Raw genomic sequence first — 27,971 nt, 5'->3', positions numbered from 1 at the left:
CCCAAGGACACCCATAGGGGATCCGAAGGACACCCATAGGGGATCGCAAGGACACACATGAGGGAACCAAGAGGAACCCAAGGACACCCATAGTGGAACCCAAGGACACCCATAGGGGACCCCAAGGACACCCATAGGGGAACCCAAGGACACCCATAGGGGATCCCAAGGACACCCATTGGGGAACCCATAGTGGAACCCAAGGACACCCATTGCGGATCACAAGGAAACCAATAATGGAACCCAAGGACTCTCACTGGGGAACCCAAGGCCACCCATGGGGGAACCAATAGTGGAACCCAAGGACACCCATAGGGGAACCCAAGGACACCCATAGTGGAACTCAAGGACACCCATAGGGGAACCCAAGGACACCTATAGGGGAACCCAAGGACACCCATAGTGGAACCCAAGGACACCCATAGGGGAACCCATAGTGGAACCCAAGGACACCCATGGGGGAACCCAAGGACACCTATAGGGGAACCCAAGGACACCTATAGGGGAACCCAAGGACTACCATAGGGTAACCCAAGGACACCCATAGGGGATCCCAAGGACACCCATAGGGGAACCCAAGGACACCCATTGGGGATCCCAAGGACACCCATAGGGGAACCCAAGGACACCCATAGGGGAACCCAAGGACACCCATAGGGGAACCCAAGGACACCCATGGGGGAACCCAAGGACAACCATGGCAGAACCCAAGGACACCCATAGGGGATCCCAAGGACACCCATGGGGGAACCCAAGGACAACCATGGCAGAACCCAAGGACACCCATAGGGGATCCCAAGGACACCCATAGGGGAACCCAAGGACACCCATAGAGGAACCCAAGGACAGCCATGGGGGATCCCAAGGACACCTATAGGGGAACCCAAGGACACCCATAGGGGAACCCATAGTGGAACCCAAGGACACCCATAGGGGAACCCAAGGACACCCATGGGGGATCCCAAGGATACCCATAGAGGAACCCAAGGACACCCATAGGGGAACCCAAGGACACCCATGGGGGAACCAATAGGGGAACCCAAGGACACCCATTGGGGATCGCAAGGACACCCATAGTGGAACCCATGGACACCCTTAGGGGATCCCAAGGAAACCTATAGGGGAACCCATGGACACCCATAGGGGAACCCAAGGACACCCATAGGGGAGCCCAAGGACACCCATAGGGGAACTCAAGGACACCCATAGGGGATCCAAAGGACACCCATGGGGGAACCCAAGGACACCCATAGGGGATCCCAAGGACACCCATTGGGGAACCCAAGGACACCCATAGGGGAACCCAAGGACACCCATGGGGGAACCCAAGGACACCCATTGGGGATCGCAAGGAAACTAATAAAGGAACCCAAGGACACCCATAGGGGATCCCAAGGACACCCATAGAGGAACCCAAGGGCCCTCACTGGGGAACCCAAAGCCACCCATAGGGGCACCAACAGTGGAACCCAAGGACACCCATGGGGATCCCAAGGACACCCATGGGGGATCCCAAGGACACCCATAGGGGATCCCAAGGACACCCATGGGGGATCCCAAGGACACCCATGGCAGAACCCAAAGACCACCCAGGTAGAACCCAAGCCCACCCACCCTGCTGACCCTCAATCACCCACCGAACGCCCCTACCTGCGCCGTGCCGCTGAGGCAGTCGCTCTCCATCTCCTTTTCTCCCATGGCTCGGGCGCAATCTCTGGCCTTTTCCAAACACCCCAAAGCCTGGCTGTGCTCTCCTGCCCTCAGATGGATTTGTCCCAGGTTGTAATGAGCTCGGAAAAGGTCGTCGTGGAGCCTTTCCCTTTCGGCCACGAAAACGCTGCGTTGGAGGAAGAGCTGCCGGCGTTGGGGGTCGTGGAGGCTGTCGTAAACCAGGCCCAGGTTGAGGTAGAGACGGGTCCGCATGGCTGCCACCTCCCGGCGGGGGGCACGGCCTGTTGGGGGGGAGAATGGGGGGGAATGGGGGGGATGTGGGGGTTTGGGGGGGAGAATGGGGGGTTTGGGGGGGGAATGAGGGGGTTTGGAGGGGAGAATGAGTGGGGAATGGGGGGGAATGAGGGGGCTGGGGGGAGAATGGGGGGTTTGGGGGGGAGAATGAGTGGGGAATGGGGGGTTTGGGGGGGAGATGAGGGGGCTGGGGGGAGAATGGGGGCTTTGGGGGGGGAGAATGGGGGGGCTGGGGGGGGAGAATGGGGGGTTTGGGGGAGGAATGGGGGGTTTGGGGGGGGAGAGAATGCGGGGTTTGGGGGGAGAATGGGGGGTTTGGGGGGGAGATGAGGGGGCTGGGGGGGAGAATGGGGGGTTTGGGGGGGAGAATGAGTGGGGAATGAGTGGGGAATGGGGGGTTTGGGGGGAGAATGGGGGGTTTGGGGGGGAGAATGAGTGGGGAATGGGGGGTTTGGGGGGATGAAAGGGGGGAATGGGGGTGAATGAGGGGGTTTGGGGGGGGAGAATGGGGGGTTTGGGGGGGAGATGAGGGGAATGGGGGGGAGAATGGGGGGTTTGGGGGGGGAGAATGGGGGGTTTGGGGGGCAGATGAGGGGAATGGGGGGGGAGAATGGGGGGTTTGGGGGGGAGAATGGGGGGTTTGGGGGGCAGATGAGGGGAATGGGGGGGAGAATGGGGGGTTTGGGGGGGAGATGAGGGGAATGGGGGGGAGAATGGGGGGTTTGGGGGGGAGAATGGGGGGTTTGGGGGGAGAATGGGGGTTTGGGGGGGAGATGAGGGGAATGGGGGGGAGAATGGGGGGTTTGGGGGGGAGAATGAGTGGGGAATGGGGGGTTTGGGGGGAGAATGGGGGGAATGGGGGTGAATGAGGGGGTTTGGGGGGGGAGTGGGGGTCTAGGGGGAGATGAGGGGAATGGGGGGGAGAATGGGGGGTTTGGGGGAGGAATGAGGCGTTTGGGGGGGAGGAATGAGTGGGGAATGGGGGGTTTGGGGGGGAGAATGGGGGGTCTGGGGGGGAATGAGGGGGCTGGGGGGGAGAATGGGGGGTTTGGGGGAGGAATAGGGGGGCTGGGGGGGAATGAGGGGGCTGGGGGGGGGAATGGGAGGTTTGGGGGGAGAGTGGGGGGGTTGGGGGGAGGAATGAGGGAGTTTGGGGGGGGAGTGGGGGGTCTAGGGGGGAATGAGTGGTCTGGGGGGGAGAATGGGGGGTTTGGGGGGGAGATTAGGGGGCTGGGGGAGAATGGGGGGTTTGGGGGGGAGAATGCGGGGTTTGGGGGTGGAGTGGGGGTCTAGGGGGTAATGAGGGGGCTGGGGGGAGAATAGGGGGTTTGGGGGGGACAATGGGGGGGCTGGGGGGGAATGAGGGGGCTGGGGGGAGAATGGGGGGTTTGGGGGAGATTAGGGGGGTTTGGGGGCGAGAATGGGGGGCTGGGGGGAGAATGGGGGGTTTGGGGGCGAGAATGGGGGGTTTGGGGGGGAATGAGTGGGGAATGGGGGGTTTGGGGGGGAGATGAGGGGGCTGGGGGGAGAATGTGGGGTGTGGGGGGGAGAATGGGGGGTTTGGGGGGGAGAATGAGTGGGGAATGGGGGGTTTGGGGGAGAATAGGGGTTTGGGGGGAATGAGGGGGCTGGGGGGGAGAATGGGGGGTTTGGGGGAGGAATGGGGGCTTTGGTGGGGAGAATGAGTGGGGAATTGGGGGTTTGGGGGGGAGAATGGGGGGTTTGGGGAGAGAATGGGGGGTTTGGGGGGGAGAATGGGGGCTTTGGGGGGGAGAATGAGTGGGGAATGGGGGGTTTGGGGGGGAGAATGGTGGGTTTGGGGGAGGAATGGGTGGTTTGGGGGGGAGAATGGGGGCTTTGGTGGGGAGAATGAGTGGGGAATTGGGGGTTTGGGGGGGAGAATGAGTGGGGAATGGGGGGTTTGGGGGGGAGAAGAGGGGGGTTTGGGGGGAGAGAATGGGGGGTTTGGGGGAGATTAGGGGTGGTTTGGGGGGAGAATGGGGGGCTTGGGGGGGGAATTGGGGGGTCTGGGGGGGAGATTAGAGGGTTGGGGGGAGAATGGGGGGTCTGGGGGGGAGATTCGGGGGCTGGGGGGAGAATGGGGGGTCTGTGGAGGAGAATGAGGGGTTTGGGGGGGTGTGGGGGTCTAGGGGGTAATGAGGGGGCTGGGGGGAGAATGGCGGGTTTGGGGGGGAGGAATGGGGGGTTTGGGGGAGGAATGGGGGGTTTGGGGGGAGAATGGGGGGCTGGGGGGAGAATGGGGGGTTTGGGAGCGAGAATGAGTGGGGAATGGGGGGGAGAATGGGGGGTTTGAGGGGGAGAGTGGGGGATTTGGGGGGAGAATGGGGGGCTTGGGGGGGAGAGTGGGGGATTTGGGGGGAGAATGGGGGGCTTGGGGGGGAGAATGGGGGGTTTGGGGGAGAGTGGGGGTGTTGGGGAGATTGGGGGGTCTAGGGGGAATGAGGGATTTGGGGGGGAGAATTGGGGGTCTGGGGGGAAGATTAGGGGTCTGGGGGGGAGAATGGGGGGTTTGGGGGGGGAGTGGGGGAGGAGGGACAGAGGGACACAGAGGGGACGCAGGGACACACGGAGGGAACACAGGGATACACGGGGACACACGGAGGGGACACGGGGACACAAAGGGGACATGGGGACACACGGAGGGGACAGAAGGACACAGAGGGGACAGAGGGACACAGAGGGGACGCAGGGACACACGGAGGGGACATGGGGACACAGAGGGGACACACAGAGGGGATGTGGGGACACACAGAGGGGACACGGGGACACAGAGGAGACAGAGGGACATGAGGGGACACAGGGACACAGAGGGGACGTGGGGACACAGAGGGGACACAGGGACACATGGAGGGGACATGGGGACACAGAGGAGATGAGGGGACACACGGAGGGGACACGGGGACACACAGGGGACCTGGGGACACAGAGGGGACATGGAGGACACACAGAGGGACACGAGGAGGGGACACGGAGATGTGGAGGGGACACAGGGGGATGTGGGGACACACGGAGGGGATGTGGCGACACAGAGGGGACACGGGGACACAGAGTGGGGACACAGAGGGGACACAGGGACACAGAGGGGACGTGGGGACACACGGAGGGGACACGGGGACACAGAGGGGATGAGGGGACACACGGAGGGGATGTGGGGACACAGAGGGGACATGGGGACACACAGAGGGGACCTGGGGACACAGAGGGGACACGGGGACACAGAGGGGACCTGAGGACACATGAGGGGACACGGGGACACAGAGGGGACACAGAGGGGACACACAGGGGACACACGGAGGGGACGTGGGGACACACAGAGGGGACACGGGGACACACAGGGGACAAGGGGACACACTGGGGACACACGGAGGGGACCCGGGGACACACAGGGGACACGGGGACACTGGGGGACACGCGGGGGAGACAGTGGGGACACACAGGGGACACAGGGACACAGGGGGGGGACACATGGAGGGGACCCGGGGACACAGAGGGGACACGGGGACACAGAGTGGGGACACACAGAGGGGACTGGGGACACAGAGGGAATGTGGGGACACAGAGGGGACACAGGGACACAGAGGGGACGTGGGGACACACGGAGGGGACATGGGGACACACAGTGGGGACACACAGAGGGGACACGGGGACACAGGGGACGTGGGGACACGGGGACACAGGGACCGAGAGGGGACGTGGGGGCACACAGAGGGGACATGGGGACACACGGGGAAGACGGAGGGACACGAGGGGACACGGGGGCACAGAGGGGGCTGGGGGACACATGGAGGGGACCGGGGACACGGAGGGGATACGGAAGGGACACAGGGGACACGGGGACACAGAGGGGACGTGGGGACACACGGAGGGGACATGGGGACACAGAGAGGAGACAGAGGGGACACGAGGGGACACGGGGACACAGAGGGGACGTGGGGACACGGAGGGGACCGGGGGACACAGAGGGACAGAGGACACTGGGGGACACACGGACACGCGGAGGGGACGTGGGGACACAGAGGGACACAGGGGGACACAGGGGATACGTGAGGGGACATGGGGACACAGAGGGGACACGGGGACACACAGTGGGGACACGCAGAGGGGACACGGGGACACAGAGGGGACATGGGGACACACGTGGGACAGACAGAGGGGACATGGGGACGAGGGGACAAGGGGACACACAGTGGGGACACATGAGGGGACACGGGGACACAGGGGGACACAGGGGAGGGACACAGAGGGGACACGGGGACACAGGGACACAGAGGGGATCGTGGGGACACACAGGGGACACAGGGACACAGAGGGGACGATGGGGACACACGGAGGGGACATGGGGACACAGAGGGGGCAAGGGGACACACGGAGGGGACACGGGGACACAGAGGGACACGGGGACACAGGAGAGGACAGAGGGACACGGAGGGGACACACGGGGACACAGGGGAACAGAGGGGACACAGGGACACGGACACAGAGGGGACACAAAGGCAACGTGGGGACACACGGAGGGAATGGGGACACAGAGGGGACACACGGAGGGGACACGGGGGACACAGAGGGGACATGGGGACACACGGAGAAGACAGAGGGACACGAGGGGACACGGAGGGGACGCGGGGACACAGAGGGGACATGGGGACACATGGAGGGGACATCGGGACACAGAGGGGACACAGGGACACACAGGGACACACGGAGGGGACCCGGGGACACAGAGGGGACACAGGGACACACAGGGACAAACGGAGGGGACACGGGGACACAGAGGGGACACAGGGACACACAGGGACAAACGGAGGGGACATGGGGACACAGAGAGGACACAGGGACACAGAGGGGACGTGGGGACACACAGGGGACACAGGGACACAGAGGGGATGTGGGGACACACGGAGGGGACATGGGGACACAGAGGGACACGGGGACACACGGGGACACACGGAGGGGACACGGGGACACAGAGGAGATGAGGGGACACACGGAGGGGACACGGGGACACAGAGGGACACGGGGACACACAGAGGGGACGCAGGGACACAGAGGGGACGTGGGGACACATGGAGGGGACATTGGGACACAGAGGGGACACACAGAGGGGATGTGGGGACACACAGAGGGGACACAGAGGGGACACAAAGGCAACGTGGGGACACACGGAGGGGACATGGGGACACAGAGGGGACACACAGAGGGGATGTGGGGACACACAGAGGGGACACGGGGACACAGAGGGGACATGGGGACACACGGGGACATGCGGAGGGGACACAGGGACACGCGGAGGGGACATGGGGACACACAGGGGACACGGGGACACACGGGGACACACAGAGGGGACACGGGGACACAGAGGGGACACAGGGACACAGGGACACACGTAGGGGACATGGGGACACACAGGGGACACGGGGACACACGGGGACACACGGAGGGGACACGGGGACACAGAGGGGACACAGGGACACAGGGACACACGTAGGGGACATGGGGACACACAGGGGACACGGGGACACACAGTGGGGACACACGGAGGGGACACGGGGACACAGAGGGGACACAGGGACACACGTAGGGGACATGGGGACACACAGGGGACACGGGGACACACGGGGACACACGGAGGGGATATGGGGACACAGAGGGGACACGGGGACACACGGGGACACGCGGAGGGGACACGGGGACACAGAGGGGACACGGGGACACACGGGGACACACGGAGGGGACATGGGGACACACAGGGGACGTGGGGACACACAGGGGACACAGGGACACAGAGGGGACGTGGGGACACACGGAGGGGACATGGGGACACACGGAGGGGACACGGGGACACAGAGGGGACGCGGGGACACATGGAGGTGACACAGGGACACAGAGGGGATGAGGGGACACACGGAGGAAACATGGGGACACACAGGGGACACGGGGACACAGAGGAGACACAGAGTGGACACAGAGGGGACACGGGGACACACAGTGGGGACACACGGAGGGGACCCAGGGACACAGAGGGGACACAGGGACACAGGGACACACGTAGGGGACATGGGGACACACAGGGGACACGGGGACACACGGGGACACACGGAGGGGACACGGGGACACAGAGGGGACACACAGAGGGGACACGGGGACACAGAGGGGACATGGGGACACACGGGGACATGCGGAGGGGACACGGGGACACACGTAGGGGACATGGGGACACACAGGGGACACGGGGACACACGGGGACACACGGAGGGGATATGGGGACACAGAGGGGACACGGGGACACACGGGGACATGCGGAGGGGATATGGGGACACAGAGGGGACACGGGGACACACCGGGACACGCGGAGGGGACACGGGGACACAGAGGGGACACGGGGACACACGGGGACACACGGAGGGGACATGGGGACACACGTAGGGGACGTGGGGACACACAGGGGACACAGGGACACAGAGGGGACGTGGGGACACACGGAGGGGACATGGGGACACACGGAGGGGACACGGGGACACAGAGGGGACGCGGGGACACATGGAGGTGACACAGGGACACAGAGGGGATGAGGGGACACACGGAGGAAACATGGGGACACACAGGGGACACGGGGACACAGAGGAGACACAGAGTGGACATGGGGACACATGGAGAAGACAGAGGGACACGAGGGGACACGGGGACACAGAGGGGACATGGGGACACACGGAGAAGACATAGGGACACGAGGGGACATGGGGACACAGAGGGTGCGCGGGGACTCACGGAGGGGACACGGGGACACAGAGGAGACAGAGGAACACGAGGGGACACACGGACACAGAGGGGACGTGGGGACACAGAGGGGACACAGAGGGGATACAGGGACACAGGGACACACGTAGGGGACATGGGGACACACAGGGGACACGGGGACACACGGGGACACGCGGAGGGGACCCGGGGACACAGAGGGGACACGGGGACACACGGGGACACACGTAGGGGACACGGGGACACACAGGGGACACGGGGACACACGGGGACACACGGAGGGGACATGGGGACACACAGGGGACACAGGGACACACGGGGACACGCGGAGGGGACGGGCAGCGCTGACCCTCCAGGCGCTGGTCCAGGATTTGCAGGCTGGTTCCGAAGGCCCGCTCCGCCTCCCTCAGCTCCTCCTCGGCCTCGGCGCCGGCGCGGCTGTCGGCAGCAAACATGTGGGTCCGGCCAATGGTGGCCCAGGCCCTCTGCTGCTCCGTGTCGTCACCCAGGGCTCGGGCCAGGTCCAGGTGACGGCGCTGGTGCTGCGGGGGGACACCAAAAAATCCCAAAGGCCAGGCCCAAAACGTGGCGGAAATGGGAAGGGGGGAAGGGGTCAACTGGGGGTCAAGCAGGGGGTCAAGCAGTGGGTCGACTGGTGGGGCAACTGGTGGTCAACCAGTGGGTCAACTGGTGGGGCAACTGGTGGTCAACCAGTGGGTTGACTGTTGGGGCAACTGGTGGTCAACCAGTGGGTCGACTGGTGGGGCAACTGGTGGTCAACCAGTAGGTCAACTGGTGGGGCAAGTGGTGGTCAACCAGTGGGTTGACTGGTGGGGCAACTGGTGGTCAACCAGTGGGTCAACTGGTGGGGCAAGTGGTGGTCAACCAGTGGGTCAACTGGTGGTCAACCAGTGGTTCGAATGTTGGGGCAACTGGTGGTCAACCAATGGGTTGACTGGTCGTCAACCAGTGGGTCGACTGGTGGGGCAAGTGGTGGTCAACCAGTGGGTCAACTGGTGGTCAACCAGTGGGTCGACTGGTGGGGCAAGTGGTGGTCAACCAGTGGGGCGACTGGTGGTCAACCAATGGGTCAACTGGTTGTTAACCAGTGGGTCGAATGTTGGGGCAACTGGTGGTCACCATTTGGTCAACTGGTGGTCAACCAGTGGGTCGAATGTTGGGGCAACTGGTGGTCAACCAATGGGTCAACTGGTTGTCAACCAGTGGGTCAAGTGTTGGGGCAACTGGTGGTCAACCAATGGGTCAACTAGTTGTAAACCAATGGGTCGAATGTTGGGGCAACTGCTGGCCAAGCAATGGGTCAACTGTTGGGTGAACCAGTGGGTTGACTGTTGGGGCAACTGGTGATCAGCCAATGGGTTGACTGGTGGTCAACCAGTAGGTCGACTGGTGGGGCAACTGGTGGTCAACCAGTGGGTCAACCGATGAGGCAACAATTGGTCAACCAATGGGTCAACTGGTGGTCAACCAGTGGGTGGTGGGTTGGGGCAAGTGGTGGTCAACCAATGGGTCAACTGGTGGTCAACCAGTGGGTCAACCAATGGGTCAACTGGTGGTCAATCAATGGGGCAACTGGTGGTCAACCAATGGATCGACTGGCGGTCAACCAATGGGTCAACCAATGGGTCAACTGGTGGTCAACCAATGGGTCAAAAGGTTGTCAACCAATGGGTCGACTGTTGGGGCAACTGGTGGTCAACCAATGGGTCAACTGGTGGTCAACCAATGGGTCAACTGGTGGTCAACCACTGGGTCAACTGGTCGGGCAACTGGTGGTCAACCAATGGGTCAACCAATGGGTCAACTGCTGGCCAACCAATGGGTCAACTGGTGTGTCAACCAGAGGGTTGACTGGTGGGGCAACTGGTGGTCAACCAATGGGTTGAATGGTGGTCAACCAGTAGGTCGACTGGTGGGGCAACTGGTGGTCAACCAGTGGGTCGACTGATAGGTCAACAATTGGTCAACCAATGGGTCGACTGGTTGGCAATCGATGGTACAACTGGTGGGTTGCATGGTGGTCAACCATTGGGTCAACCGATAGGTCAACTGGTGGTCAACCAGTTGGTCAACCAATGGGTCAACTGGTGGTCAACCAATGGGTCAACCAATGGATGGACTGGCGGTCAACCAATGGGTCAACCAATGGGTCAACTGGTGGTCAACCAATGGGTCAACCAATGGGACAACTGGTGGTCAACCATTGGGTCAAGCAACGGGTCAACTGTTGGGCCAACCAAGGGGTTGACTGGTGGTCAACCAGTAGGTCGACTGTTGGGTCAACTGGTGGTCAACCATCGGGTCAACTGATGGGTCGACTGATGAGTCGACTGGTTGTCAACCAGTGGGTCGACTGTTGGATCAACCACTGGTCCACTGTTGGGGCAACTGGTGGTCAACCAGTGGGTTGACTGGTGGGGCAACTGGTGGTCAACCATTGGGTCAACCAATGGGTCAACCAGTGGGTTAACTGTTGGGTCAACTGTTGTGTCAACCATTGGGTCGACTGTTGGGTCAACTGGTGGCCAACCAACGGGTCGACTGTTGCCCAACAATTGGCCCAACCATTTTGGCAACCGATGGCTCAACCACTGCCCAACCTTTGGGTCAACCTTTGGTCAACCGTCAGCTCAACATTTGGGCAACGATTTGGGCAACAATTTGGTCAACCTTTGACTCAACCATTGGTCAACCACTGGCTCAACCATTTGGGGAACCATTGGGTCAACCATTGGATCAACCTTTGGTCAACCTTTGGCTCAACCATTGCCCAACCATCAGCTCAACCATTTTGGCAACCATTGGCTCAACCATTTGGTCAACCTTTGGCTCAACCTTCGGTCAACCATCGCCTCAACCATTTGGGCCATCATTTGGTCAACCATTGGATCAACCTTTGTTCAACCTATGGCTCAACTGTTGCCCAACCATCAGCTCAACCATTTTGGCAACCATTGACTCAACCTTTGGGCCAACCTTTGGTCAACCATCAGCTCAACATTTGGGCAACGATTTGGGCAACAATTTGCTCAACCTTTTGGTCAACCATCGCCTCAAACATTTGAGCCAACATTTCCTCAACCTTTGGCTCAACCTTTGCCCAACCATCGCTCAACCATTTTGGCAACCGTTGGCTCAACCATTTGGGCAACCTTTGGGTCAACCTTTGGCTCAACCTTAAGCTCAACATTTGGGCAACGATTTGGGCAACAATTTGGTCAACCTTTGACTCAACCATTGGTCAACCTTTTGGTCAACCAGCACCTCAACCATTTGGGCCATCATTTGGTCAACCGTTGGATCAACCTTTGGTCAACCTTTGGCTCAACCGTTGCCCAACCATCAGCTCAACCATTTTGGCAACCATTGGCTCAACCATATGGGCAACCTTTGGCCAACCATTGGTCAACCTTTGGCTCAACCTTCGGTCAACCATCACCTCAACCATTTGGGCCATCATTGGGTCAACCATTGGATTAACCTTTGGTCAACCTTCGGCTCAACTGTTGCCCAACCATCAGCTCAACCATTTTGGCAACCATTGGCTCAACCATTTGGGCAGCCATTGGGTCAACCTATGGTCAACCATCACCTCAACCATTTGGGCAGCCATTGGGTCAACCTTCGGTCAACCATCGCCTCAACCATTTGGGCCATCATTTGGTCAACCGTTGGATCAACCTTTGGTCAACCTTCAGCTCAACTGTTGCCCAACCATCAGCTCAACCATTTAGGCAACCATTGGCTCAACCATTTAGGCAACCTTTGGCTCAACGTTTGGTCAACCATCATCTCAACCACTGGGTCAACGACTTGGTCAACCTTTGGCACAACCATTGGTCAACCTTTTGGTCAAACAGCACCTCAACCATTTGGGCCATCATTTGGTCAACCATTGGATCAACCTTTGGTCAACCTATGGCTCAACTGTTTCCCCACCATCAGCTGAACCATTTTGGCAACTATTGGCTCAACCATTTGGGCAACCTTTGGCCAACCTTTGGTCAACCTTTGGCTCAACCTTCGGTCAACCATCGTCTCAACCATTTGGGCCATCATTTGGTCAACCATTGGATCAACCTTTGGTCAACCCTTGGCTCAACCATTGCCCAACCATCAGCTCAACCATTTTGGCAACCATTGGCTCAACCATTTGGGCAGCCATTGGCTCAACCTTTGGTCAACCATCATCTCAACCACTGGGTCAACGATTTGGTCAACCTTTGGCTCAACCATTGGTCAACCTTTTGGTCAACCAGCACCTCAACCATTTGGGCCATCATTTGGTCAACCGTTGGATCAACCTTTGGTCAACCTTTGGCTCAACCGTTGCCCAACCATCAGCTGAACCATTTTGGCAACTATTGGCTCAACCATTTGGGCAACCTTTGGCCAACCTTTGGTCAACCTTTGGCTCAACCTTCGGTCAACCATCACCTCAACCATTTGGGCCATCATTGGGTCAACCATTGGATCAACCTTTGGTCAACCTTTGGCTCAACCTTCGGTCAACCATCACCTCAACCATTTGGGCCATCATTTGGTCAACCGTTGGATCAACCTTTGGTCAACCTTTGGCTCAACCGTTGCCCAACCATCAGCTCAACCATTTTGGCAACCATTGGCTCAACCATTTGGGCAGCCATTGGCTCAACCTTTGGTCAACCATCATCTCAACCACTGGGTCAACGACTTGGTCAACCTTTGGCTCAACTTTTGGTCAACCACCACCTCAACCATTTGGGCCATCATTTGGTCAACCATTGGATCAACCTTTGGTCAACCCTTGGCTCAACCGTTGCCCAACCATCAGCTCAACCATTTTGGCAACCATTGGCTCAACCATTTGGTCAACCTTTGGCTCAACCTTTGGACAACCATCATCTCAACCATTTTGGCAACCATTGGCTCAACCATTTGGTCAACCTTTGACTCAACCATTGGTCAACCTTTGGTCAACCTTTGCCTCAACTGTTGCCCAACCATCAGCTCAACCATTTTGGCAACCATTGGCTCAACCACTGCCCAACCATTTGGTCAACCCTCGGCTCAACCGTTACCCAACCACCGGCTCAACCATTTTGCCAACCATGTCACCGACTCTTTCCCCAACCCCTGATCAAACCACGACCAACCCCCCCCCCCACTCCCCACCCCAATACAACACCCCGACCCCCCCAAACCCCCGACCCACCTCCAGAGCGGCCTCGTACAGCTCCATCTCAGCCAAACGCTCGCCGATCTTTCGGTGCGCCACGGCGCAACCGATTCCATCCCCCACCTCCTCCAGCAACCTCAGCTCCTCCCGGTGCTCAGCCAAAGCCTCCTCATACCTCCCTACGGCACAACCGGGGGTTCAAGGACCCCTCCCACCCCCCCTTTTTTTTTTTGGAGGGGGGGGAAAGGGGGGGAGGGAATCCATCGGGACCCCCAACCCATCCCGGCGTTGCCGGCGCACCGTGGCTGGCCAAGATCTCGCCCAGCTGGTTGCAAATGGCCGCCAGCTCTGCCGCATCGGCGCCGCGCTGCTGGGATTTCTCCTTGGCCTTCTGGAGCTCTGCAAGGGACGGAAGGAGGGGGGCAATGGCGGGTGGAAAGCGGAACCGGCGGGACCGATGGATCCGGCGGTACCGATGGACCCGGTGGTACCGATGGGACTGGTGGGACCGATGGGACTGGTGGGACCGATGGATCCAGTGGTACCGATGGGACTGGTGGGACCGATGGGACTGGTGGGACCGATGGACCCAGTGGTACCGATGGGACTGGTGGGACCGATGGGACTGGTGGGACCGATGGACCCAATGGTACCGATGGGACTGGTGGGACCGATGGACCCAGTGGTACCGATGGGACTGGTGGTACTGATGGACCCAGTGGTACCAGTGGACCCAGTGATACTGATGGGACTGGTGGTACCAATGGACTCGGTGGTACTGATGGGACTGGTGGGACTGATGGACCCAGTGGTACCGATGGGACTGGTGGGACCGATGGACCCAGTGGTACCGATGGGACTGGTGGGACCGATGGACCCGGTGGGACCGATGGACCCAGTGGTACCGATGGGACTGGTGGGACCGATGGATCCACTGGTACCGATGGGACTGGTGGGACTGATGGACCCGATGGTACCGATGGACCCAATGGTACCGATGGGACTGGTGGGACCGATGGACCCGGTGGGACTGATGGACCCAATGGTACCGATGGGACTGGTGGGACCAATGGACCCAGTGGTACCGATGGGACTGGTGATACTGATGGACCCAGTGGTACCAGTGGACCCAGTGATACTGATGGGACTGGTGGGACCAATGGACTCGGTGATACTGATGGGTCCGGTGGTACTGATGGACCCGGTGGGACCAATGGGACTGGTGGGACTGATGGACCCAGTGGGACCGATGGGACTGGTGGGACCGATGGACCCGGTGGGACTGATGGACCCAATGGTACCGATGGGACTGGTGGGACCGATGGACCCAGTGGTATCGATGGGACTGGTGGGACTGATGGACCCAGTGGTACCGATGGGACTGGTGGGACCGATGGACCCAGTGGTATCGATGGGACTGGTGGGACCGATGGACCCAGTGGTACCGATGGGACTGGTGGGACCGATGGGACTGGTGGGACCGATGGGACTGGTGGGACCGATGGACCCAGTGGTACCGATGGGACTGGTGGGATTGATGGATCCAGTGGTACCGATGGGTCTGGTGGGATTGATGGATCCAGTGGTACTGATGGGACTGGTGAGACCAATGGGACTGGTGGGACCGATGGGACTGGTGGGACCGATGGACCCAGTGGTACCGATGGGTCGGGTGGGATTGATGGATCCAGTGGTACTGATGGGACTGGTGAGACCAATGGGACTGGTGGGACCGATGTGTCTGGTGGGACCGATGGACCCAGTGGTACCGATGGATCTGGTGGTACCGATGGGACTGGTGGGACCGATGGATCCAGTGGCACCGATGGGACTGGTGGGACCGATGGACCCAGTGGCACCGATGGGACTGGTGGTATTGATGGGACTGGTGGGACCGATGGGAATGGTGGTACCAAAGGATCCAGTGGTACCAATGGGACTGGTGGGACCGATGGATCCACTGGTACCAATGGGACTGGTGGGACCGATGGGACTGGTGGGACCGATGGACCCAGTGGTACCGATGGGACTGGTGGGACCGATGGACCCGGTGGGACCAATGGGACTGGTGGGACCGATGGACCCAGTGGTACCGATGGGACTGGTGGGATCGATGGACCCAGTGGTACCGATGGGACTGGTGGTACCGATGGCTCTAGTGGTATCGATGGACCCAGTGGTACCAATGGGACTGGTGGTACCGATGGACCCAGTGGTACCGATGGACCCAGTGGTACCGATGGGACTGATGGTACCGATGGGAATGGTGGTACCGATGGGAATGGTGGGACCGATGGGAATGGTGGGACCGATGGGAATGATGGGACCGATGGACCCAGTGGTACCGATGGGACTGGTGGTACTGATGGACCCAGTGGTACCAGTGGACCCAGTGATACTGATGGGACTGGTGGGACCAATGGACTCGGTGGTACTGATGGGACTGGTGGTACCGATGGACCCAGTGGTACCAATGGGACTGGTGGTACTGATGGACCCAGTGGTACCGATGGGACTGGTGGGACCAATGGACCCAGTGGTACCAGTGGACCCAGTGATACTGATGGGACTGGTGGGACCAATGGACTCGGTGGTACTGATGGGACTGGTGGTACTGATGGACCCAGTGGTACCGATGGGACTGGTGGTATCGATGGGACTGGTGGGACCGATGGACCCAGTGGTACCGATGGGACTGGTGGTACTGATGGGCCCAGTGGCACCGATGGGACTGGTGGGACCGATGGGACTGGTAGGACCGATGGGTCTGGTGGTACCAAAGGACCCAGTGGTACCAATGGGACTGGTGGGACCGATGGATCCATTGGTACCGATGGGACTGGTGGGACCGATGGACCCAGTGGTACCGATGGGACTGGTGGGACCGATGGGACTGGTGGGACCGATGGACCCAGTGGTACTGATGGGACTGGTGGTACCGATGGGACTGGTGGGACCGATGGACCCAGTGGTACCGATGGGACTGGTGGTACTGATGGATCCCATGGTACCAATGGAGCCAATGGTACCAGTAGTACTGATGGGCCCCATGGTACTGATAGACCCAATGGACCCGCTGGAATCAATGGAACCAATGGACCCAGTGGTACCAATGGAACCAACGGAACCAATGGACCCAGTGGTACCAATGGACCCAACGGAACCAACGGAACCAATGGAACCAATGGACCCAAAGGAACCAACAGACCCAAAGGAACCAATGGACCCAATGGAACCAAAGGAACCAAAGGAACCAATGGAACCAATGGCACCAATGGACCCAATGGAACCAAAGGAACCAATGGCACCAATGGACCCAATGGAATCAATGGAACCAAAGGAACCAATGGACCAAATGGACCCAATGGAACCAATGGACCCAATGGACCCAATGGCACCAATGGACCCAATGGAACCAATGGACCCAATGGACCCAATGGAACCAATGGACCCAATGGCACCAATGGAACCAATGGACCCAATGGAACCAATGGAACCAATGGTACCAGTGTACCCAATGGACCCAATGGTGCCAATGGAACCCATGGACCCAATGGAACCAATGGAACCAAAGGAACCAATGGACCCAATGGAACCAATGGACCCAATGGAACCAATGCAACCAATGGTACCAGTGCTCCCAGCAGAACCCATGGTGCACCCCAATAACTCTCCCCAGTACTACCAGTGCCTCCCATGCACCACTCCAAGTGCACCCAGTCTACATTCCCACACTCAGTACCCCATACCAGATCCTACCCAGGTGTTCCCAGTGCTCCCAGTTCTCCCAGTACAGCAACCCGAGCCCCCAATCCCTCCCACTAACTCCCAGTCCCCATCCCAAGTACTCCCAGTGCTCCCAGTATAGCAACCCATGCCCCCAATGCCTCCCATGAACTCCAAGTCCCCTGTCCCAGTGCTCCCAGTTCTCCCAGTCTTCCAACCCGAGTCCCCAGTCCCACCCATGCTCTCTCCAGACCCCCCCCCCAGTACTCCCATCCCAGTGCTCCCAGTCCCCATCCACAGTGCTCCCAGTCCCCATTCCCAATGCTCCCAGTGCTCCCAGTCCCCGGACCCATTCCTTCCAGTGCTCCCAGTTCCCATTCACAGTGCTCCCAGTCTCCACCCCCAATCCTCCCATTCCCCCCACTGCCCCCATTCCCAGTGCTCCCAGTTCTCCCAGTCCTCATTCGCAGTGCTCCCAGTCCCTCTTCCCATCGCTCCCAGTGCTCCCAGTCCCTCTTCCCATCGCTCCCAGTGCTCCCAGTTCCCCTTCCCAGTGCTCCATGTCCCCATCCCAGTGCTCCCAGTGCTCCCAGTCCCCCTTCCCAGTGCTCCCAGTCCCCCCCCCCAGTGCTCCCAGTCTCCATTCCCAGTGCCTCCAGTGCCTCAGTCCCCACCCCCAGTGCTCCCAGTCCTCCCAGTGCTCCCAGTCCTCATTCTCAGTGCTCCCAGTCCCCACCCCCAGTGCTCCCAGTCCCCATTCCCAGTGCTCCCAGTGCCCCCAGTCCCCACCCCCAATGCTCCCAGTCCCCATTCCCAGTGCTCCCATTGCCCCCAGTCCCCATTCCCAGTGTTCCCAGTCTCCATTCCCAGTACTCCCAGTGTCCCAGTACTCTCAGTCTGCATCCCCAGTGCTCCCAGTCCTCCCAGTCCCTCCCAGTCCCTCCCAGTCCCCTTCCCATTGCTCCTGTTGCTCCCAGTCCCTTCCTGTCCCTCCCACCCCCAGTGCTCCCAGTCCCTCTTCCCATCGCTCCCAGTGCTCCCAGTTCCCCTTCCCAGTGCTCCCAGTCCCCATTCTCAGTGCCTCCCAGTGCTCCCAGTTCCCATCCCCAGTGCTCCCAGTCCCCCTTCCCAGTGCTCCCAGTGCTCCCAGTCTCCATTCCCAGTGCCTCCAGTGCCTCAGTCCCCACCCCCAGTGCTCCCAGTCCTCCCAGTGCTTCCAGTCCTCATTCTCAGTTCTCCCAGTCCCCACCCCCAGTGCTCCCAGTTCCCATTCCCAGTGCTCCCATTGCTCCCCAGTCCCCACACCAATGCTCCCAGTTCCCATTCCCAGTGCTCCCATTGCCCGCAGTCCCCATTCCCAGTGCTCCCAGTCGCCATTCCCAGTACTCCCAGTGTCCCAGTACTCCCAGTCCCTCTTTCCATTGCTCCCAGTGCCCCCAGTCCCCACACCCAATGCTCCCAGTTCCCATTCCCAGTGCTCCCAGTTCCCATTCCCAGTGCTCCCATTGCCCCCAGTCCCCATTCCCAGTGCTCCCAGTCCCCATTCCCAGTACTCCCAGTGTCCCAGTACTCCCAGTCCCTCTTTCCATTGCTCCCAGTGCCCCCAGTCCCCACACCCAATGCTCCCAGTTCCCATTCCCAGTGCTCCCAGTCCCCACCCCCAGTGCTCCCATTGCCCCCAGTCCCCATTCCCAGTGCTCCAGTCGCCATTCCAGTACTCCCAGTGTCCCAGTGCTCCCAGTCCCCACACCCAATGCTCCCAGTTCCCATTCCCAGTGCTCCCATTGCCCCCAGTCCCCATTCCCAGTGCTCCCAGTCGCCATTCCCAGTACTCCCAGTGTACCACTACTCCCAGTCCATCCTTCCAGTGCTCCCAGTGTCCCCAGTCCCCATCCCCAATGCTCCCAGTTCCCATTCCCAGTGCTCCCAGTCCCCATTCCCAGTGCTCCCAGTGCCCCAGTCCCCATTCCCAGTGCTCCCAGTCCCTCTTTCCATTGCTCCCAGTGCTCCCAGTCCCCACACCCAATGCTCCCAGTTCCCATTCCCAGTGCTCCCAGTGCCCTCAGTTCCCATTCCCAGTGCTCCCAGTCCCCCTTCCCAGTGCTCCCAGTGTCCCAGTGCTCCCAGTCCCTCATTCCAGTGCTCCCAGTGCTCCCAGACATCACCCCCAGTGCTCCCAGTTCCCATTCCCAGTGCTCCCAGTCCCCATTCCCAGTGCTCCCATTGCCCGCAGTCCCCATTCCCAGTGCTCCCAGTCGCCATTCCCAGTGCTCCCAGTGCCCCCAGTCCCCACACCCAATGCTCCCAGTTCCCATTCCCAGTGCTCCCATTGCCCCCAGTCCCCATTCCCAGTGCTCCCAGTCGCCATTCCCAGTGCTCCCAGTGTCCCAGTACTCCCAGTCCCTCTTTCCACTGCTCCCAGTGCCCCCAGTCCCCATTCCCAGTGCTCCCAGTTCCCATTCCCAGTGCTCCCATTGCCCCCAGTCCCCACACCCAATGCTCCCAGTTCCCATTCCCAGTGCTCCCATTGCCCCCAGTCCCCATTCCCTGTGCTCCCAGTCGCCATTCCCAGTACTCCCAGTGTCCCAGTACTCCCAGTCCCTCTTTCCAGTGCTCCCATTTCCCCTTCCCAGTGCTCCCAGTGCTCCCAGTCTGCATCCCCAGTGCTCCCAGTGCTCCCAGTACCCCTTCCCATTGCTCCCATTGCTCTCAGTCCCCCTCCCCATCGCTCCCAGTGCTCCCAGTGCTCCCAGTTCCCCCCCACTCACGCCTCACTTCCCGCTCCCCGCTCATCTCCGTCTCCTCCGCCGTCCGCTCCCGCCGCTCTCAGGCCCCGCCCCCTTTTCCCTCCTCTCCGCCAATCGCCGCCCGGCTCGGCCGCTCCCATTGGGCGAAGAGTAGAACCCGCCCCCCCTCTTCCGCCGATCACTTCCGCTTCCGGTTTCATACGCAGTGCTTCCTAGTACTTCCGGTGTATCCTCACTTTCTGTCCCCAGTGCTCCCAGTATGGCCCAGTATGACCCAGTGCCCCCCACCAGTCATTGTGCCCAGTGCTCCCAGTATGGACACAGTGTCCCCCAGTCCCTGTCCCCAGTGCTCCCAGTATGGCCCAGTATGGCCCAGTGCACCCCCAATGCTCCCAGTATGGCCCAGTGCTCCCAGTGCTCCCAGTATGGCCCAGTGCTCCCCCAGTCACTGTGTCCAGTGCTCCCAGTATGGCCTAATGCTCCCAGTATGGCCCAGTGCTCCCAGTATGGCTCAGTACCCCTCCAGTCTCTGTTCCCAGTGCTCCCAGTATGGCCCAGTGCTCCCAGTTTCATCAGACGATGTCATTCAGTTCTTCCCAGTCTTTCCCAGTTCCCTTCCCCATCCCTTCCAGTTCCCACCCAGTTCCTCCCAGTTCCCTCTCCATACCTCCCAGTTCCCACCCAGTTCATCCCAGTTCCTTCTCCATCCATCCCAGTTCCCACCCAGTTCCTCCCAGTTCCTCCCAGTTTCTTCTCCATCCCTCCCAGTTCCCACCCAGTTCATCCCAGTTCCTTCCCCATCCCTCCCAGTTCCCACCCAGTTCATCCCAGTTCCTCCCACTTCCCTCTCCATACCTCCCAGTTCCCACCCAGTTCATCCCAGTTCCTTCTCCATCCATCCCAGTTCCCACCCAGTTCATCCCAGTACCTCCCAGTTTCTTCCCTATCCCTCCCAGTTCCCACCCAGTTCATCCCAGTTCCTTCTCCATCCCTCCCAGTTCCCACCCAGTTCATCCCAGTTCCTCCCAGTTCCCACCCAGTTCATCTCAGTTCCTCCCAGTTTCTTCTCCATCCCTCCCAGTTCCCACCCAGTTCATCCCAGTTCCTCCCAGTTCCCTCCCCATCCCTCCCAGTTCCCAGTTCATCCCAGTTCCTCCCAGTTCCCACCCAGTTCATCCCAGTTCATCCCAGTTCCTCCCAGTTCCCACCCAGTTCATCCCAGTTCCTCCCAGTTCCTTCTCCATCCCTCCCAGTTCCCACCCAGTTCATCCCAGTTTCTTCTCCATCCCTCCCAGTTCCCACCCAGTTCCTCCCAGTTCCACCCAGTTCCCTCCCCATTCCTCCCAGTTCTCCCCCAGTTCATCCCAGTTCCTCCCAGTTCCCACCCAGTTCATCCCAGTTCCTCCCAGTTCCTTCTCCATCCCTCCCAGTTCCCTCCCAGTTCATCCAAGTTCCCTCCCCATCCCTCCCAGTTCCCACCCAGTTCATCCCAGTTCCTCCCAGTTCCCTCTCCATCCCTCCCAGTTCCCTCCCAGTTCCTCCCAGTTCCCACCCAATTCCCTCCCAGTATCTCCAGTCCCCTCCCCATCCCACCCAGTTCCCCCCAGTCCCCTCCCCCCGATGACGTCACGGTCCCATGTGACGTCACCCGATGACGTCACCGCCTGTGTGGTGTCACCCAATGGCGTCGTCTCAAAGTGTCACGTCTGGGTGGTGTCACGTGATGGTGGGACTGGGAGGGACTGGGATGAACTGGGAGGGAACCGGGAGGGACTGGAGGAGAACTGGAAGGGATGGGGAGGGAACTGGGAGGTACTGGGATGAACTGGGATGAACTGGGAGGGAACGGGAGGGAAACTGGGATGAACTGGGAGGGAACTGGAACTGGGAGGGACTGGGGGAGAACTGGGAGGGATGGGGAGGGAACTGGGAGGTACTGGGAGAACTGGGATGAACTGGGAGGGAATGGGAGGGAAACTGGGATGAACTGGGAGGGAACTGGAACGGACTGGGGGAGGACTGGGAGGGATGGGGAGGGAACTGGGAGGTACTGGGATGAGGGAGGGAACTGGAGGAAACTGGTGAACTGGGAGGAACTGGAGGACTGGGGGAGAACTGGGAGGGACTGGGAGGGAACTGGGAGGTACTGGGATGAACTGGGATGAACTGGGAGGGAATGGGAGGAACTGGGAGGAGAACTGGAAGGGATGGGGAGGGAACTGGGAGGTACTGGGATGAACTGGGATGAACTGGGAGGGAACGGGAGGGAAACTGGGATGAACTGGGAGGGAACTGGAACTGGGAGGGACTGGGGGAGAACTGGGAGGGATGGGGAGGGAACTGGGAGGTACTGGGATGAGAACTGGGATGAACTGGAAGGGAACGGGAGGGACTGGGAGAGAACTGGGATGGATGGGATGGGAACTGGGAGGGACTGGGATGGAACTGGGATGAACTGGGAGGGAACTGGATGGAACTGGGATGGACTGGGAGGGAACTGGAACTGGGAGGGACTGGGAGGAACTGGGATGAATGGGAGGGAACTGGGATGATGAAGTGGGATGAGGAGAACTGGGAGGGAACTGGGATGAACTGGGAGGGAACTGGAAACGGGATGGGACTGGGGGAGAACTGGAGGTACTGGGATGAACTGGGAGGGACTGGAGAGTATTGAGATGAATCGGGAGGCGAACTGGGATGAACTGGGCAGACTGGGGGAGATGAATTGGGAGGAACTGAGATGAAATGGGAGAGAACTGGGAGGGCACTGGGATGAACTGGGAGGAACTGGGAGGGATTGGGAGGGACTGAGAGGTACTGGGGAAGACTGGGAGGGAACTGGGATGAACCGGGAGGGAACTGGGAGGGACTGGGGAGAACTGGAGGGATGGGGAGGGAACTGGGAGGTACTGGGATGAACTGGATGAACTGGGAGGGAATGGGAGGGAAACTGGGATGAACTGGGAGGGAACTGGAACTGGGAGGGACTGGGGGAGAACTGGGAGGGATGGGGAGGGAACTGGGAGGTACTGGGATGAACTGGGATGAACTGGGAGGGAACGGGAGGGAAACTGGGATGAACTGGGAGGGAACTGGAACTGGGAGGGACTGGGGGAGAACTGGGAGGGATGGGGAGGGAACTGGGAGGTACTGGGATGAACTGGGAGGGAATGGGAGGGAAACTGGGATGAACTGGGAGGGAACTGGAACTGGGAGGGACTGGGGGAGAACTGGGAGGCTCTGGGATGAACTGGGAGGGACTGGAGAGTATTGAGATGAACTGGGAGGCGAACTGGGATGAACTGGGCAGACTGGGAGGATACTGGGATGAATTGGGAGGAACTGAGATGAAATGGGAGAGAACTGGGAGGGCACTGGGATGAACTGGGAGGGAACGGGAGGGATTGGGAGGGACTGAGAGGTACTGGGGAGACTGGGAGGGAACTGGGATGAACCGGGAGGGACTGGAGGGTATTGGGATGAACTGGGAGGTACTGGGCGGACTGGGAAGGAAGTGGGGTGAACTGAGAGGTACTGGGAGAAAACTGGAACTGGGAGGGACTGGGAGGGGAACTGGGACGAACCGGGAGGTACTGGCACGAACTGGCAGGGAACTGGGATGAACTGGGCAGACTGGGAGGATACTGGGATGAAATGGGAGAGAACTGGGAGGGCAGGGGAAGGGAACCGGGAGGGAACTGGGCAGACTGGGAGGATACTGGGATGAAATGGGAGAGAACTGGGAGGGCAGGGGAAGGGAACCGGGAGGGAACTGGGCAGACTGGGAGGATACTGGGATGAAATGGGAGAGAACTGGGAGGGCAGGGGAAGGGAACCGGGAGGGAACTGGGCAGACTGGGAGGATACTGGGATGAAATGGGAGAGAACTGGGAGGGCAGGGGAAGGGAACCGGGAGGGAACTGGGCAGACTGGGAGGATACTGGGTTGAAATGGGAGAGAACTGGGAGGGCAGGGGAAGGGAACCGGGAGGGAACTGGGCAGACTGGGAGGATACTGGGATGAAATGGGAGAGAACTGGGAGGGCAGGGGAAGGGAACCGGGAGGGAACTGGGCAGACTGGGAGGATACTGGGATGAAATGGGAGAGAACTGGGAGGGCAGGGGAAGGGAACCGGGAGGGAACTGGGCAGACTGGGAGGATACTGGGTTGAAATGGGAGAGAACTGGGAGGGCAGGGGAAGGGAACCGGGAGGGAACTGGGCAGGCTGGGAGGATACTGGGAGGGAACTGGGATGAACTGGGATGAACTGGGAAGGAATCATCTGAAAATTTCCCCTTTGTTTTATTCGACTGTAAAACGCGGAGAGGAGAAACGGCCCTGTGAGCCCAAAATGGGGGTCCAGAGTCCTCCAAGGGACCCCAGAGTCCTCCAAGGGACCCCAAATGGCACCGGGGGTCCTCCGGGGGTCCCCAAAGTCCTCCAAGGTCCCCAGAGTCCTCCAAGGGACCTCAAAGTCCTCCAGGGGTCCCCAGAGTCCTCCAGGGGTCCCCTAATGGCATTGGGGGTCCTCCGGGGGTCCCCAAAGTCCTCCAAGGGACCCCAAGTCCTCCAAGGGATCCCAAATGGAATTGGGGATCCTCCAGGGGTCCCCAAAGTCCTCCAAGGGACCCCAAATGGAATTGGGGGTCCTCGGGGGGCCCCAAAGTCCTCCAAGGTCCCCAGAGTCCTCCAAGGGACCTCAAAGTCCTCCAGGGGTCCCCAGAGTCCTCCAGGGGTCCCCCAATGGCATTGGGGGTCCTCCAGGGGTCCCCAAAGTCCTCCAGGGGTCCCAAGTCCTCCAAGGGATCCCAAATGGCATTGGGGGTCCTCCAGGGGTCCCCAAAGTCCTCCAACGTCCCCAGAGCCCTCCAAGGGACCTCAAAGTCCTCCAGGGGTCCCCAGAGTCCTCCAGGGGTCCCCCAATGGCATTGGGGGTCCTCCAGGGGTCCCCAAAGGCCTCCAAGGGACCCCAAATGGAATTGGGGGTCCTCCGGGGGTCCCCAAAGTCCTCCAAGGGACCCCAAGTCCTCCAAGGGATCCCAAATGGAATTGCCGGTCCACCGGGGGTCCCCAAAGTCCTCCAAGGGATCCCAAATGGCATTGGGGGTCCTCCGGGGGTCCCCAAAGTCCTCCAAGGGACCCCAAATGGAATTGGGGGTCCTCCGGGGGTCCCCAAAGTCCTCCAAGGGACCCCAAGTCCTCCAAGTGATCCCAAATGGAATTGGGGGTCCTCCGGGGGTCCCCAAAGTCCTCCAAGGGACCCCAAGTCCTCCAAGAGATCCCAAATGGAATTGGAGGTCCTCCGGGGGTCCCCAAAGTCCTCCAAGGGACCCCAAGTCCTCCAAGGGATCCCAAATGGAATTGGGGGTCCTCCGGGGGTCCCCAAAGTCCTCCAAGGTCCCCAGAGTCCTCCAGGGATCCCAAAAGTCCTCCAGGGGTCCCCAAAGTCCTCCAAGGGATCCCAAATGGCATTGGGGGTCCTCCGGGGGTGCCCAAAGTCCTCCAAGGTACCCCAAGTCCTCCAAGGGATCCCAAATGGCATTGGGGATCCTCCAGGGGTCCCCAAAGTCCTCCAAGGGACCCCAAATGGCATTGGGGGTCCTCCGGGGGTCCCTAAAGTCCTCCAAGGTCCCCAGAGTCCTCCAAGGGACCTCAAAGTCCTCCAGGGGACCCCAGAGTCCTCCAAGGGTCCCCCAATGGCATTGGGGGTCTTCCGGGGGTCCCCAAAGTCCTCCAAGGGACCCCAAGTCCTCCAAGGGATCCCAAATGGCATTGGGGGTCCTCCAGGGGTCCCCAAAGTCCTCCAAGGGACCCCAAATGGAATTGGGGGTCCTCCGGGGGTCCCCAAAGTCCTCCAAGGTCCCCAGAGTCCTCCAAGGGACCTCAAAGTCCTTCAGGGGTCCCCAGAGTCCTCCAGGGGTCCCCAAATGGCATTGGGGGTCCTCCGGGGGTCCCCAAAGTCCTCCAAGGGACCCCAAGTCCTCCAAGGGATCCCAAATGGAATTGGGGGTCCTCTGGGGGTCCCCAAAGTCCTCCAAGGGACCCCAAGTCCTCCAAGGGATCCCAAATGGAATTGCGGGTCCTCCGGGGGTCTCCAAAGTCCTCCAAGGGACCCCAAGTCCTCCAGGGTTCCCCAAAGTCCTCCAAGGAACCTCAAAGTCCTCCAAGGGACTCCAAATGGAATTGGGGGTCCTCCAGGGGTCCCCAAAGTCCTCCAAGGTCCCCAGAGTCCTCCAAGGGACCTCAAAGTCCTCCAAGGGACCCCAAGATCCTCCAAGAGATCCCAAATGGCATTGGGGGGTCCTCCAGGGGTCCCCAAAGTCCTCCAAAGTGCCCAGAGTCCTCCAAGGGACCCCCAAATGGCATTGGGGGTCTTCCAGGGGTTCCCAGAGTCCTCCAAGTGACCCCAAATGTCACCAGGAGTCCTCCAGGCCATTCCAAGAATGTCCCCAAGTTGTCATCTGGGGTCCTCCAACTATTCCAGGAGTGTCACCTGGGTCCTCCAAGGTGTCACTTGGGTCCTCCAACCACTCCAGGAGTGTCACTTCAGTCCTCCAAGGTGTCACTTGGGTCCTCCAACCACTCCAGGAGTGTCACTTCAGTCCTCCAAGTGACACTGGGGTCCTCTGAGTGTCCCCAAGGTGTCACCAGGGACCCCTGCCTACCCACAAGATGTCACCGAGGTCCCCCAAGATGCCACCAGGGGTCCTCCAACCACACCAGAATTTCATCGGTGTCCCCCCAGAGTGTCACCGTGGGACCTCCAACCGCTCCGTGACCACCGCTGAGGTCCTCCAAGGTGTCACCGGGGTCCTCCAAGGTGTCACTGGAGTCCCCAAGGTCTCACTGGGGTCCTCCAAGATGTCACTGTGGGACCTCCAACCCCTCCAGGACCACCACTGGGGTCCTCCAAGGTGTCGCCGAGGTCCTCCAAGGTGTCACCTGAGTCCTCCAAGGTCTCATTGAGGTCCTCCAAGGTCACACCAGGTTCCTCCAAAGCATCACCGAGGTCCCCAATCTCTCCAGAAATGTCACCAGGGTCCCCCAAGGTCTCACTGGGGTCCTCCAAAGCATCATCAGGGTCCCCCAAGATGTCACCGTGGGACCTCCAACCACATCAGGACCACCACCAGGGTCCCCCAAGGTGTCACCGGGGACCCCCAAGATGTCACCGGGGTCCTCCAAGGTGTCACCCGGGTCCTCCAACCACTCCATAACCACCACTGAGGTCCCCCAAAGCGTCACCGGGGGGGGTCCCCAATCCCTCCAAAAATGTCACCGGGGTCCCCAAGGTTTTATTGGGGTCCCCCAGCATCTCACTGAGGTCCTCCAAGGTCTCACCAGGGTCCTCCAAAGCATCACCAGGGTCCCCAACCTCTCCAGAAACGTCACTGGGGTCCCCCCAAGGTGTCACCAGGGCACCTCCAACAGCTCCATGACCACGCTGAGGTTCCCCCAAAGTGTCACCAGGGTCCCCCCAAGTTGTCACTGGGGTCCTCCAAGGTCACACCGGGGTCCTCCAACCACTCCATAACCACCAAGATCCCCCAAAACGTCACCAGGGGGTCCCCAACCTCTCC

General features: G+C 60.4%; 4 protein-coding genes across 4 annotated transcripts; 1 reads left to right on the top strand and 3 right to left on the bottom strand.

Annotated features, from left to right (window-relative positions):
* Nucleotides 1-1,629: 1,629 nt before the first annotated feature.
* On the bottom strand, nt 1,630-20,512 carry TONSL (tonsoku like, DNA repair protein). The gene is made up of 5 exons (XM_085215398.1): nt 20,413-20,512; nt 14,219-14,317; nt 13,955-14,097; nt 9,089-9,281; nt 1,630-1,952 (listed from the first exon to the last, which is right to left on the bottom strand). The coding sequence occupies exons 1-5, from the start codon at nt 20,435-20,437 to the stop codon at nt 1,630-1,632; spliced, it is 783 nt and encodes a 260-aa protein (XP_085071524.1). The 5' UTR covers nt 20,438-20,512.
* LOC146541898 (uncharacterized) lies at nt 4,416-7,453 on the bottom strand (the record flags this gene model as incomplete). The annotated part of the gene is made up of 2 exons (XM_085215396.1): nt 4,416-4,454; nt 6,527-7,453. Coding segments are annotated over 2 exons (966 nt in total), but the record flags the coding sequence as incomplete, so codon positions are not given.
* Nucleotides 20,513-22,107: 1,595 nt separating the features above from the next.
* Nucleotides 22,108-25,492, bottom strand: LOC146541896 (uncharacterized). Its single transcript, XM_085215397.1, has 3 exons — nt 25,269-25,492; nt 23,302-24,331; nt 22,108-22,143 (listed from the first exon to the last, which is right to left on the bottom strand). The coding sequence occupies exons 1-3, from the start codon at nt 25,490-25,492 to the stop codon at nt 22,108-22,110; spliced, it is 1,290 nt and encodes a 429-aa protein (XP_085071523.1).
* Nucleotides 25,493-25,663: 171 nt separating this feature from the next.
* On the top strand, nt 25,664-26,838 carry LOC146541895 (uncharacterized). The gene is made up of 2 exons (XM_085215394.1): nt 25,664-25,788; nt 25,848-26,838. Exons 1-2 carry the CDS (start codon nt 25,747-25,749, stop codon nt 26,793-26,795), a joined length of 990 nt encoding a protein of 329 aa, XP_085071520.1. The 5' UTR covers nt 25,664-25,746; the 3' UTR covers nt 26,796-26,838.
* Nucleotides 26,839-27,971: the final 1,133 nt, after the last annotated feature.

This window comes from Meleagris gallopavo, unplaced genomic scaffold (assembly GCF_905368555.1).
Source record: "Meleagris gallopavo unplaced genomic scaffold, MGAL_WU_HG_1.1 scaffold_26, whole genome shotgun sequence".
NCBI lineage: Eukaryota > Metazoa > Chordata > Aves > Galliformes > Phasianidae > Meleagris > Meleagris gallopavo.
The sequence above is the reverse complement of the archived record's forward strand: the minus strand, read 5'-3'. Positions and strand labels throughout refer to the sequence as shown.